At 47.9% G+C, this 12630-nt stretch overlaps 1 protein-coding gene across 1 annotated transcript in view; it reads left to right on the top strand.

Annotated features, from left to right (window-relative positions):
- The window catches only part of NDST1 (N-deacetylase and N-sulfotransferase 1), a 109417-nt gene that overhangs the window by 91880 nt on the left and 4907 nt on the right, over positions 1–12630 (top strand). The window contains exons 9-13 of the mRNA XM_060240312.1: positions 6414–6510; positions 7443–7566; positions 9021–9195; positions 9364–9534; positions 12114–12223. Coding sequence (XP_060096295.1) covers positions 6414–6510; positions 7443–7566; positions 9021–9195; positions 9364–9534; positions 12114–12223 — 677 coding nt within the window. The remainder of the gene's footprint in view (positions 1–6413; positions 6511–7442; positions 7567–9020; positions 9196–9363; positions 9535–12113; positions 12224–12630) is intronic.

Below are 12630 nucleotides of genomic sequence, written 5' to 3'. Positions count from 1 at the left end.
TAGATCTGGCACGCCTCCCTCTCGTCCTGGGGAGGAGGCATCGTCTGCGCATGCCTGGACGAGGGGGAGGTGCTTAGCCACTCAGTTTCTTCCTTACCGCCGACCGGATCGCACCTACCTCGTTGATTCTCCAACTTCTTCACTGCAATCTTCGCCAGCACCTCTCTTTCTTCAATCTTCATCCTCTACTCATCTCCTGGTATCGTATTTAAAAAAAAACACCCCTCCTTACTACTTTCTGACCTTTCCCCTCTCCCCCCCCCCCCCGGGCGGATGGAAGGAAGGGACAAAATAACTTTCAAACACTGCATCCGCTGCGCCTCCAAGATCCCATCGTCCGACGGTCACTCCCTCTGCCTTTTTTGCCTCGGGGAGACCCATCGTACGAACTCCTGCGAGCACTGCAGCCAATTTGGCAAACAGGCCCGCAAGAATCGTGCCGCGAGGCTTAGGAGCCATCTTATGGAGTCCTCCCTCCGACCAACTATGCCGCATGGCGCACAACAACAGCTCTCGCCATCTTCCCCACCTCGCGCGGGAATGGCGCAGCCGGCAGCTTCCGTGGCTCAAGGTCCCTGCAAGCCTAAGTCCGGCAAGCACACCAAGAAATCGGATGACACCAAAAAGCGCCGCCGCTCCGATTCCGCCCACGCGGACCCGACGAGCAACGCGGCCACAAAGAATTCTAAGACAGGACATAGGTCCTCAGACCAATCTGTGCAACCCACGAGTTCGAACCCGACCACGAGCTCGAGCGCAGCAAGACCTACGACATCGAACCCGACCACGAGTTCCAGCTCGATCCCGAAGACACCAACGTCGAAGTCGACTCCGACGCCGGCTATCACACCATTAGAGATCGTGCGTATCTCCTCCAAGTCTCCGTCGATACCGAACTCTCCGCCCGACCAGATACTCGACGTCGACTCTCCCGCATCCGTCAGGAGCCAACGCCATCATACGCTCGACTCCCGTGCCTTCCAAGATGTCTCACAGCAACCACTAGAAGCCCATTCTCTAACCAGAGAACCCTCGACCCTGAGGGTTATTCCACCCCGGCTACCCACACCAAGGTCTCGCAGCCGCCAACGGTCTCATAGTCGCCGCAGAGAGAGATACTATTACTACTCCCCGTCGAGGTCCAGGTCACCGTCTCCCCGGGACTGAAGGAGGCACCGACGATCTCCTTCCTTCAACGAATACCACTCGGACCCGAGAGGCCGCCACTACCGCAGCTATCATGACTCTCCTCGGTACCGAGACCGCACCGACAGGCCTGACCGGATTCGATACCGCGATGTGTCCCCGCGCAGGCACCACCTCGACTACGAAAGACCTCCTCGGTACCATGACGAACACGCTCGCCTCAGCTTCGAGCCGAAACTTCCATCACCAGCCAGGTCCACACACGCTGCTCCCACTAAACAGCCTCCACCCCTGGAGCCCCAGACTGAACCGCAATACGGAACCGATGACGACTCCGAAGCGGAACTCTCCAACTCCGATCACTCCTCGGCTTCAGACCTACAGTCCCCGGCCTCCGATATAGCCAAACCAGCGGACTTATCACCATCAGAGGGTCCCAGATCTTACCTCGACCTCATCTCGAATATGGCAAACTCACTAAACCTTAAACTTAATACCGACACACCCAGAGTCTCGGATGTCGTATACGACTTAGTGCACGCAGACCTTCCGTCGAGCTCCTCCCTTCCCATGCTTCCCGTCCATCTTGAAACCCTCAAGGAAGCATGGGACAAACCGGCATCGGTACCGCCAACCTCCAAAAGGGTGGAAGCCCTCTACAAGATCCATGCACCCGAATCGAAGTTCCTATTTACCCACCTGGCTCCGAACTCGATCATCGTCCACTCTTCCTCGAAGTCGAAGCAAACCAGACACCCAGTACCCCCAGAGAGGGAAGGCAAGAAACTCGACACTATTGGAAGGAAGATATATTCACTCACCACAGCCACAACTAAGATACACAATTACATGGCGTGCTTCTCAGCATACGCATACAACCTGACAAACTACCTCAGCACCTTGGTCCCTTCTCTACCTGAGGCATCCCAGAAATCAGCCACCAATGCCCTACAAGAGCTGGCCAGGGTGAGCAAGCAGTAGATCAACACAGCACGCCACGCCGCACAGTGTTCCTCCAGAACCCTCGCTTCAGCCATAGCCCTGAGTAGACACACGTGGCTCAGATCCTCATCCCTCCAACCCGACATCAAATACAAGATTGAGGATCTACCCTTCGATGGCCTTGGCTTATTTAACGCAACTACAGATGACATACTCACATCCGTAGACGATGGCAGGAAGAGGGCGAAAAGATTAGGGGTCTCCCAACACCAACCCCAATTCAGCAGACAGAGGAACTGGAGGCCAAGCCATTACAAAAGCGCCAGGTCCCCAAAACAACAGGAAGCATGGAGACGAAAACCTCCACAGTCCAAACAGCCCTTTCAACACAGGTCACGCCCCCAAACAGCCAAGAAAGCCACAGCTCCCTCCAAACCGTCTCTTTGACCACCCTGCCCTGAGACGTCCAGTTTCCTCCCCTCAGCCAAACCTCCACCCACACACTCGACTGCAACCGTTCTACCCCGCCTGGAGGGCCATAACATCGGACTCTTGGGTCCTGGCCGTCATACAAAGGGGCTACCTAATAGAATTCACATCCACCCCAAAACATCACAGATTTCTCATCACACCGCCGTCCGCACCCCTGCAGACGGAAATCACGTCCTTGCTGGACAAGGGCGCGATAGAACCAGTTCCACCTCAGTACCATCGCACCGGGTTCTACTCTCGTTACTTCCTGGTGCCGAAAAAAGACGGAGGACTCCGCCCCATCCTCGACCTCCGCAAACTCAACCTTCATATCACCTACAGGAAATTCCGTATGATCACCCTTCAGGCAATCCTGCCGCTCATCCCAGAACAATCCTGGATGGCGTCCATAGACCTGCAGGATGCCTACTTTCACATTACCATCAATCATCACCACAGAAGATTTCTCAGGTTCGCCATCGGGGATCAACACTTCCAGTTCTGTTCCCTCCCATTCGGTCTCTTGACGGCTCCAAGAGTCTTCACCAAGTGTATGGCAGTGGTGGCCGCATCGCTGCGTCAGCAAAAGATATCAATCTACCCATACATAGACGACTGGCTGATCGTCGCCCACTCAAGAGAACAACTCCAACTGGACGTCTCCACTACCCTTTCCCTTCCGGCCACCCTCGGCCTCCAAGTCAACCTATCAAAGTCCAAACTAGTTCCTACCCAGAAAATTCAGTTCATAGGAGCAGACATCTCCACAGTCTCCCAAACAGCTTCCCTACCACAGGACAGAGTACTCAGCATACAGTCTCTAGCCAACACCATTATTGCCCAACGCTCCCAACCAGCTCTTACATTTCAGAGAATGCTGGGCCTAATGGCAGCGACCACCGTAGTCCTACGTTTCGCGAAGCTGCACATGTGACCCCTACAAATGTGGTTCGTCAGGACCTTCCACCCTCACACACAGCACCAGTCCACACTACTGACCCTCCCGTCTCACATCATTACATCCCTCAAATGGTGGACGATGGAGCATCACCTCCGTATGGGCATGCCATTCAAACAGGCACCCCCCTCAGTGATTGTCACCACAGACGCCTCCAAGTGGGGATGGGGAGCCCACTTGGGAGCTCTCACGGTGCAAGGCCAATGGTCGGACTACGAACGCTCCCTCCACATCAACTGCCTAGAGCTCCTCGCAGTCCACAAAGCTCTAAGGTCCTTCCTTCCGTCGCTACAGAACCAGCATGTCCAAGTCACCTCCGACAACATCGCCACGGTCTTCTACATCAACAGGCAAGGAGGCACCGCCTCCATCAGACTCTGCAAGAGGGCCCTGGCGTTGTGGCATTGGAGCATCAGCCAGGGCATCTTCCTCACGGCCGTTCACCTACCGGGAGCCGAGAACAGCCAGGCGGATGCCCTGAGCCGCCACTCGACCAACAACCACGAGTGGTCCATCAACAGCCAATACATTCGACAGATCTTCAAAATCTTCGGAACCCCGAAGATAGATGTATTTGCATCACCGTCAAATGCCCAGTGCACCCACTTCTACATGAGAGGCCCACCATCCCAACTCTCCAGAGGGGACGCATTCCTCCAAGCTTGGAGGGGAACACTCCATTACCTCTTCCCTCCAATTCCACTCATCACCAGAGTCCTACAGAAGATTCAGGTGGACCGCACAAACTGCATCCTGGTAACTCCATGGTGGCCGTGTCAACCCTGGTTTACCACTTTGCTGCTCCTGTCCAACAATACATTCCTTCAACTCCCGCAAGCACGGGACCTCCTCTCCCAACAACACGGCAAGGTCCTACATCACAACCCAGCGTCACTCAAACTGACAGCCCGGAGGATCAGTTTTTAGAATTCCCCCCTGATGTCCGTCAGGTCCTAGTGAATTCCAGAAAGCCATCCACCAGAAAATCCTATTTACTCAAGTGGAGACGCTTCACTCACTACGCCTCACAACACAGCTTTGACCCCAGCTGCGCTACCATCTCCCAAGTGCTATCTTACACCCTAGCACTCTCCAGGACGGGACTCTCCTACTCTTCCCTAAAGGTACACCTGGCAGCCATCTCTGCCTTCCACCCCCACATCGAAGGCACGACAGTTTTCTCTCACCATGCCACCAAGGCCTTTCTCAAGGGCATCATTCGCCTACACCCTCCAATCCGACAAATTCTACCCACTTGGAGCCTTTCTCTCGTCCTAAGCCAGCTCATGAAACCACCCTTTGAGCTCATGGCTTCCATTCCACTTCACCTGCTATCGTGGAAGACAGCACTACTCACAGCACTCACCACAGGCAAGAGGGCCAGCGACATCTGCGCACTCAGGGCGGATCCACCTTATACAATCTTTCATAACGACAGGGTGGTCCTCCGCCCCGACCTTCCTGCCAAAGGTCGTCTCTCCTTTCCATCTTGGGAAGCCGTCAACCATACCAGCCTTCTTCCAGCACCCCTCGGATGCAGGCCAGAGGGCATTACACAACTTAGACGCCCGCAGGGCCCTAGCCTTCTACATAGACAGAACTTGACAATTCCGTAAGGATCCGAGACTCTTTGTCACCTACGCCACCCACAACAAGGGCAGCAAAATATCTACTCAGAGACTTTCCAAATGGCTTGTTGCCGCCATTGAACTCTGCTACCAACTGGCAAAGCAGCCAATTCCACAGCACATACGGGCTCACTCTACCAGAGCCGTCGCTACCTCGTCAGCCTTCCTGAAAGGCATCCCTATAGAGGACATCTGCGCCGCTGCGGTCTGGTCCTCTCCGTCTACCTTCGCCTCGCACTACGCCCTTGACGTTCGTGCCCGGCGTGATTCGTCCTTCGGACAGGCTGTACTACGCTCCATCTTCGACTGACTGCCGTGAGTACTACTCTCATTACATTTCTTGCCTAACCATATATATTCTTGCAGATCCAGCACCCTCCTCCGAAGGGAATAGCTCGCTAATCACCCATATGTGTGACTGCACAGAGACCACGAAGAAGATGGACAGGTTTCTTACCTGTAACTGGTGATCTTCGAGTGGTCATCTGTGCAGTCACACAGACCCACCCAGCCTTCCCCGCTGCTGGACGTTCATCTAGCACATCTTCCACCTGTCCGGCGGCGGGAAGAAACTGAGTGGCTAAGCACCTCCCCCTCGTCCAGGCATGCGCAGACGATGCCTCCTCCCCAGGACGAGAGGGAGGCGCGCCAGATCTACGATCAAGATTGCTTTGAATTCTCCGAGGTCAGGGCCAATCCTGCGGAATACCCCCCCATATGTGTGACTGCACAGATGACCACTTGAAGATCACCAGTTACAGGTAAGAAACCTGTCCTTCTCCATTTTATCCTCACAACAACATTCTGGGGCCTTTGCCATCCAACACTCCCCTCTTCTCTGCAGCCTCTGTGCTCTTATCTCAGTAGTGGAGCAACTGTCAGGAGGAGAACAAGCTGACTGCAGAAAAAAAGAGTAAAACCACCACAGCAGCCAACAAATGAAAGACTAAGCTGACCATAATGGAGTGGTGGTGGTTTTATTCCACTTTCTTGACAACAGGCTTACTCTTCTCTGAGCTCCTTGGCAAGCTCTTTACTTGCTTTTGGAGAAGGCAAGGATTGTGATAAAGTTTTAAGATCGGGAAATCCAAATTGTTTAGAGTGGGATGTGTGCAGTGGGTATGGAATACTCGCATAATCACCTTGTCCTTTTCTTCTGAGGTGTAGATGGAGGTAGGTTGTTCAAGTAAGAGCAGAATTCATAGTTTGTGATCTGAAATTACCCCTCCTTTCATGTTGTGTTTGATACCATCCCTTTCACATTTCAGGATCCTTGTGAGGACAAACGCCACAAGGACATATGGTCCAAAGAGAAGACCTGTGATCGGTTCCCCAAGCTGCTAATCATTGGTCCTCAGAAGACAGGTATGCTGTAGTCCATAGATTGTTCTGTGTACTTGAACCGCTTAATTCCACCTGCACTCCTGTTTCGTCCTGGGTATGAAGGAAATGCTGTCTCTTTGTTTCAGGTATCTGCCTATTGGAGGAATGACCATTGCTTTGACTTGGTTTTCAGAGCAATTAAGTAATCCGTTAGCCACATCCTATATCCTCTAAGAAGAGGCCACAGTAAACCTGGAATAAAAGTTGAAATCTAGGAAGTTGCTACCCTTACTATTTATGGTTAAGTAACAGCGGCAATAGGGGAAAATCTGAAACTATGAATATAAATTGGTCTGTTGATACCTGACTGAAATATTTAGTTGGCCTGAAATAATTATATTAAGCTCAAGTAGAGGATTTATTTATTTACTTATTCCAGAAGTTGGCTCAGGGTGGCTTACAACATAAAACATCAAACAGTAAAAGAATGGATAGCAGCAACAGAAATAAGTAGCAACAAAAGAAGATAACAAAAACACATGCCTCATGTTAGACAAGAATAGGAGGTACCCCTAAGAGACTCCAGTGCCCAAATAAGACCCAGCAGCAGGGCACTGGGAAAGGGGATCATGGACAAGAGAGGCCAGAATGGTTGAACATCTGCTGCCTCAACCCAAAGGGTCAGATTTTTGTGGATGAGGGTAGAAAAGTGGTGAACTCTCAGAGAGACCACGTCTACCGGAGACTGAGATGAACTGCTGCCGTATGTTGCAAATGGGGAGCAAGGGAGGAGGAGTGTCTTTAGAGCACAGAAGGGATTTAGGAATTCCTGGTATCCTTTCAGGGATAAATATGCAAAGTTTGATATGCCTTAATCCCTTTGAAGATCGTGTAGGCTGGCAGAAGTGTGGCAGACCAAAGGAAAAATCTGTTCTGTTTGGTGTACCCTGCCCCCCTTCCTCTTCTATTTAAAGGTACCACAGCCCTCTATCTGTTCCTGGGGATGCATCCTGACCTGAGCAGTAACTATCCCAGCTCAGAGACCTTTGAGGAGATCCAGTTCTTCAATGGACATAACTACCACAAAGGCATTGACTGGTAGGCTTTATTTTTATTTTTTACACAGGTACCGCTGCTAGGAGAATGAGAAACAGCATGTGCAGACAACATGGCATGCAAGACCTGCAGCCAAGCTTAGAATTCATTGTCAGTGGTGCTGTATCAAAAGCTATTTTGCAGCTGAGTAATATTTCAGTGCATTTAGTTGCAGGTGCTGGGAAATACAAGAAAAGCCAAGCACGGGGAAAGAAGCTTCTTTTTTTGCTGTAGCAGCAATACTGAGCTGGGCTAGCCAGGCGGCTCCCCCCTGCTTTGTCTTCAGAGCGCCCCAAGAAACGTAACACAGAGAACTGGTTGGATGTGTCTGAACTCCATACTGGGAGCAAGCTTCTTTGATGCTGTCTTTTAAGAGAAAAAATATATATTGTGTCCAATATATGTATGACTAACAAGAGCAAACTATTTGCTGCTTATCAGTTCCTGTGTAATTGTTGCATTGCTAGGACAGCAACTGCTTGCCCCCCTTTTTCAGTAGTTTAAGGCACAATTTTTACTTGTCACTTACTTCATTTATACTCCTCACTTTTCCCAGTGGAACGCAAACCCGATTGTGTTGTTCTACTCTCCTCCATTTTATCTGCACTATAACCCCTGTGAAGTAGGTTAGGCTGAGAATGTGTGACTGTCTCAAGGTCACCCAGCAAGCTTCCATGGCAGAGCTGGGATCTGAGCCTGGGTTTCCCAGATCCTAGCCAAGACGCTCTGGTCACTATACCACACTGGCTGATAACAATTTATCTTCTCATTTTATGTGATAAATCACAGCCTGTGATTTAAAAGGAAAGCAAAATAACATTTCCTTCATTTGTTTTAATTTAAATTATTTTATTCTACTTTGAGCAAAGTGAATTTTGGGAAAATGACAACAGCAAAAAAAAAAAAAACCTTTAAAAACAAAAGTTAAAAATACAATGAAACCTTACCAGATCTGCTAAACTGAAATAAACATACATCACAACAAATCAGTAGCAAATTCAGGGAGCTAGAATTACGCTCATACACTAAGAGCAGTTTAATGATAATAAAAGTAGTCTTGTGGGGTCTAAATGCTTGCAATGAAGGCATCAGGTAAACCTCTTGGGGTGGGGTTTCCCAGAGATGCTACATCACAACTGAGAAGGTTCTGTTCTGGTCACTACCTGCCTCATCTCGAGGATAGGATCATGTAGAAGAGCCTCTTGAGGCTGTTCTCAGTAAATACTGTGCTAGTTCTGAAATAACTTTGTACATACACAGTGTTTTTTGATAGAGGTTTTTTTTAAAAAAAAATCTAGGATACTTCTAAACCAGAAATGGTTTAGGACTTCCTGAATCCTTAATTTATAAGATCCAAACATGGGTATATCAATATGAAATGAAACATTGAAGAAAGTAGAAATAGTTTCTTTACTGCCTTCACCCATCTGTCTCTTCTGCCGCTGGCATCTCTTAAGGTATATGGAGTTCTTTCCCATCCCTTCCAACACCACTTCAGATTTCTATTTTGAGAAGAGTGCCAATTACTTTGACTCAGAAGTGGCGCCGAGGCGGGCTGCCGCACTGCTTTCCAAGGCTAAAATCATCACTATTCTCATCAATCCGGCAGATCGGGCCTACTCCTGGTACCAGGTAACCCTCTGTTGTATCTCCTTGAAGTCTGTACCTTGAAATTCTGCTGTGGTATTGCATTTTAGACCTAGAAGTAAGATACCTTTTATTTGAAAGGAAGTATATGGGTGACAGCTTCCAGTTGGTTTCTTTTTCTAGTTAATGTGTCCTAAACTGCTGTCTCAACAGCACCAGCGAGCACATGATGACTCAATTGCCCTGAAGTACACCTTCCATGAGGTGATCACAGCTGGGACTGAGGCCTCACAGAAGCTCCGTACCTTACAGAACCGCTGCCTAGTACCAGGCTGGTATGCAACCCACATTGAACGCTGGTTGAATAATTTCCATGCCAACCAGGTAGGAAGGCCAAAAGTGCTGTATTATCTTTCATGAACCACATATTGGAGAATTTGCCTTTCAGAGAGGAAACATTTGAGATGGTGGACATTCTTCATAAGTCTTATGAATGATGCATACGTTACTGGAGTGGTGGTTGAGCCATACTTCTCTATGCTGTCCCAGTTACAGGCTGCATCCAAATGATAATTTTGACTAACAAAAAGCACTTGTTTTAGTGGCATAGAACTTCTTGCGTCCTCCCTCTCTGCCACAATTCAGTGATCTCCCTGAAATGTCCCAGAAACACCATGGAGGCAAACTGGTGCTCTGTGGGCAGGGGGGAGAGTGTCAACCTACCCCCTTGCAGTTCCTCTTTTGGTGTTTACAGGAGTGATTTAAAAAATCCAGCTGTATTGTGATTTTTATACCTGTCTTCTTCCAAAGAGCACAGATGGCACATGGTTCTCCCATCCTCCATTTTATCATTGCAACAACACTGTGAGGTAGGTTAGGCTGAGAGAGGAATAACTGGCTCAAGGTCATTCAGTAAACTTTGATGGCAAGTGAGAATTTGAACCCAGTTATTCCCAGTCCTAATCCTGTACTCTGATCACTATACCACACTAGTTCCACACCTTCACATGGTACTTCCATTCAGTGTTTGTTAAATGCTTACGGGGGTATGTTGGGAATTCTAATTGTCTATCCCCAATTATTTTCTCTTTCTATTTTCCTAGACTGTAAAAAGGAATGCATTCACTCAGCATGCTGTGCTTCAGGTTGCAAAATGAGAACACGCTTCTGTCAGATACTTGCAGCTGAACTACTGATGTATCTAAAAAAGTTAGGATTTTGTATAGCTAGATAGCAGTGTATGCACACACAGACATATGCTTACAGCATGCTACTTTTCAATACTGGTAGAATTTCCCAGGTTTCTCAAAGTAATTGTAACATAGGGAACATTTTAAGTGAGAAGATCCCAAGCAAAGAAGCTTCAAACGCACCTGTGTTTAAAAGGTTGCATTGTGATCTGTATTTGCAAGCTTTATTCTTTCGGCACAATTTGATTTGATCACCATATTGAACCCATGAAGCTGCCTTATACTGAGTCAGAGCGTTTGTCCATCAAGGTCAGTACTCTGGCAGCAGCTCTTCAACATATTATTTATTTATTTATTTTATTCCATTTATATCCCGCCCTCCCCACCAAGGCGGGCTCAGGGCGGCTTACATGCTCATGCATATGCATGAGTATAAAACATATAAAAACATAAAAGCCATAAAACCGTTTAAGACATAAAAATATAATGTAGAGAAAGGTCTTTTACATCCATTATTATGGCTCCTTTTAAATGGAGATGCCAGAGATTGATTCTGGGACCCTCTGCATGCAAAACAGATGCTGAATCACTGAGTCAGATCCCCTTTAAGTATGCATGCAATAGAGATGAAAATATGTTCTCCCCAATGCATATATAGGATTGCAGCCTTAATCTGTTTTATTTGGAAGTTAGCCTCATTGTGCCCCAGGAGACTTTGCATCTGTGTAAGCAGAATTTATTTATTTATTTATTTATTCCTCGCATTTATATCCCGCCTTCCCTGCCGAAGCAGGCTCAAAGTGGGCTGAGTCTAAAATGGTTTAGACTGAAACCAAGTGACATAATATGAATTCCCCTTTTTTCAACTGCATTAGGAAGTTGACTGCTAAGTATATATTGTTCACAAGTTCCCTAGGCCCTCTCATCCATCACCCTATATATGAAATATTCTTTTTTGTTTGATTGTTTGGGGCTGATATAAAGTGAAGTAGTGCAATAAAAGCTTTGTGATCTGGCACTTGAGTATCCAGAGCTCTCAGTTAACTGGCATCACCCAGAGGGCATGCTCCTCCCACTCAGCCTCTATAGTCTGTGTCTTTGGGTATGCACAGATGCCTCAAGTCACCTCTGGGTTTCTGACAATGGGTGTTGTTTGCTGACATTGTCCTCAGGCACCTCCTTCCCCACAGCCTACCTTGAGCTGCTGGAAGCCAGTTTTGCCAGAAGGCTCTCAGGCAGCTGGCTTGTTTGTCTGCCTGTTGCAAAGAATGGCTCTTATGAGCTGGGGGAGGGAAATGGTCCCACAAGCATGGGAGCTATTGCCATGGTGTTCCCAGTGGGGTGGGTTTGGTTGCTGTAGATTCCTTTTGTTGTAGGAATCAGGGCAGAGCAATAAGTTCAAGCTTCCGGGCCATTTGATTCCCCATGAGTGCTATAACAATGCTTTTATTTTACATATATAAAAAAATGCATATGCATACTTCTTCTTTTTTTTTACTGCTTATCAGCCTTGATCTGTTGGGAAAGACAGGTATAGAAAGTTAACTACATGGTGTACTGAGCCTTGAAAATACCCTTTCCCTCCTGTTCCAGTGAGGAGAGGAGTAGTAAAGTTGGTTTATCAACAACTTCTGCTTTCATTTATAGCTGAGGAGAGGAGATGGCTGTTAGTGGGCACTTTCTACTTTTGACTGAGTTATGTTAAGCTTTCAAATCAGAGTTGAATATAGTGAGCCAACTTCATATGATTCATGTGAGTGTTTGTCCTTTCAGATTCTTGTTCTGGATGGCAAGCTGCTACGCACAGAACCAGCCAAGGTGATGGAAACAGTCCAGAAATTTCTTGGGGTAACAAACATCATAGACTACCACAAAACTCTGGCGTGAGTCCTTCTGTCCTTTTTCCTTATTTTAGTCCTTTAATTCTTGGTGCCTGTTCAGGTTGATAACTTACATCTCTCTTCTCTCTCCCTCCATCCACACAGTCGCTCCAGCCCAGTGGATTTTCTTCCTGATTATTTAATTTAATTTTAATTTTTCAATTTTTACCCCATCCTATCCCGCAAGCAGGCTCAGGGTGGCTTACAGCATTAAAACAATATTAAAATGAATCACGTCAAATTTAAACATCTTAACTACAAATATCTCAAATCAGATTTGAGAACAGTAATCCATACAATTGGCAGCAGACCACACAACATCATGTAGGCTGGAAGCCTTCAACACACCTTGTTCACCTTGATGGTAGGGTGCTGAGGGAGGGGAAAAGGACGCCCATCAGATTTAGCTT

The sequence above is a fragment of the Heteronotia binoei genome, chromosome 5 (genome assembly GCF_032191835.1).
Source record: "Heteronotia binoei isolate CCM8104 ecotype False Entrance Well chromosome 5, APGP_CSIRO_Hbin_v1, whole genome shotgun sequence".
Lineage (NCBI taxonomy): Eukaryota > Metazoa > Chordata > Lepidosauria > Squamata > Gekkonidae > Heteronotia > Heteronotia binoei.
The sequence above is the reverse complement of the archived record's forward strand: the minus strand, read 5'-3'. Positions and strand labels throughout refer to the sequence as shown.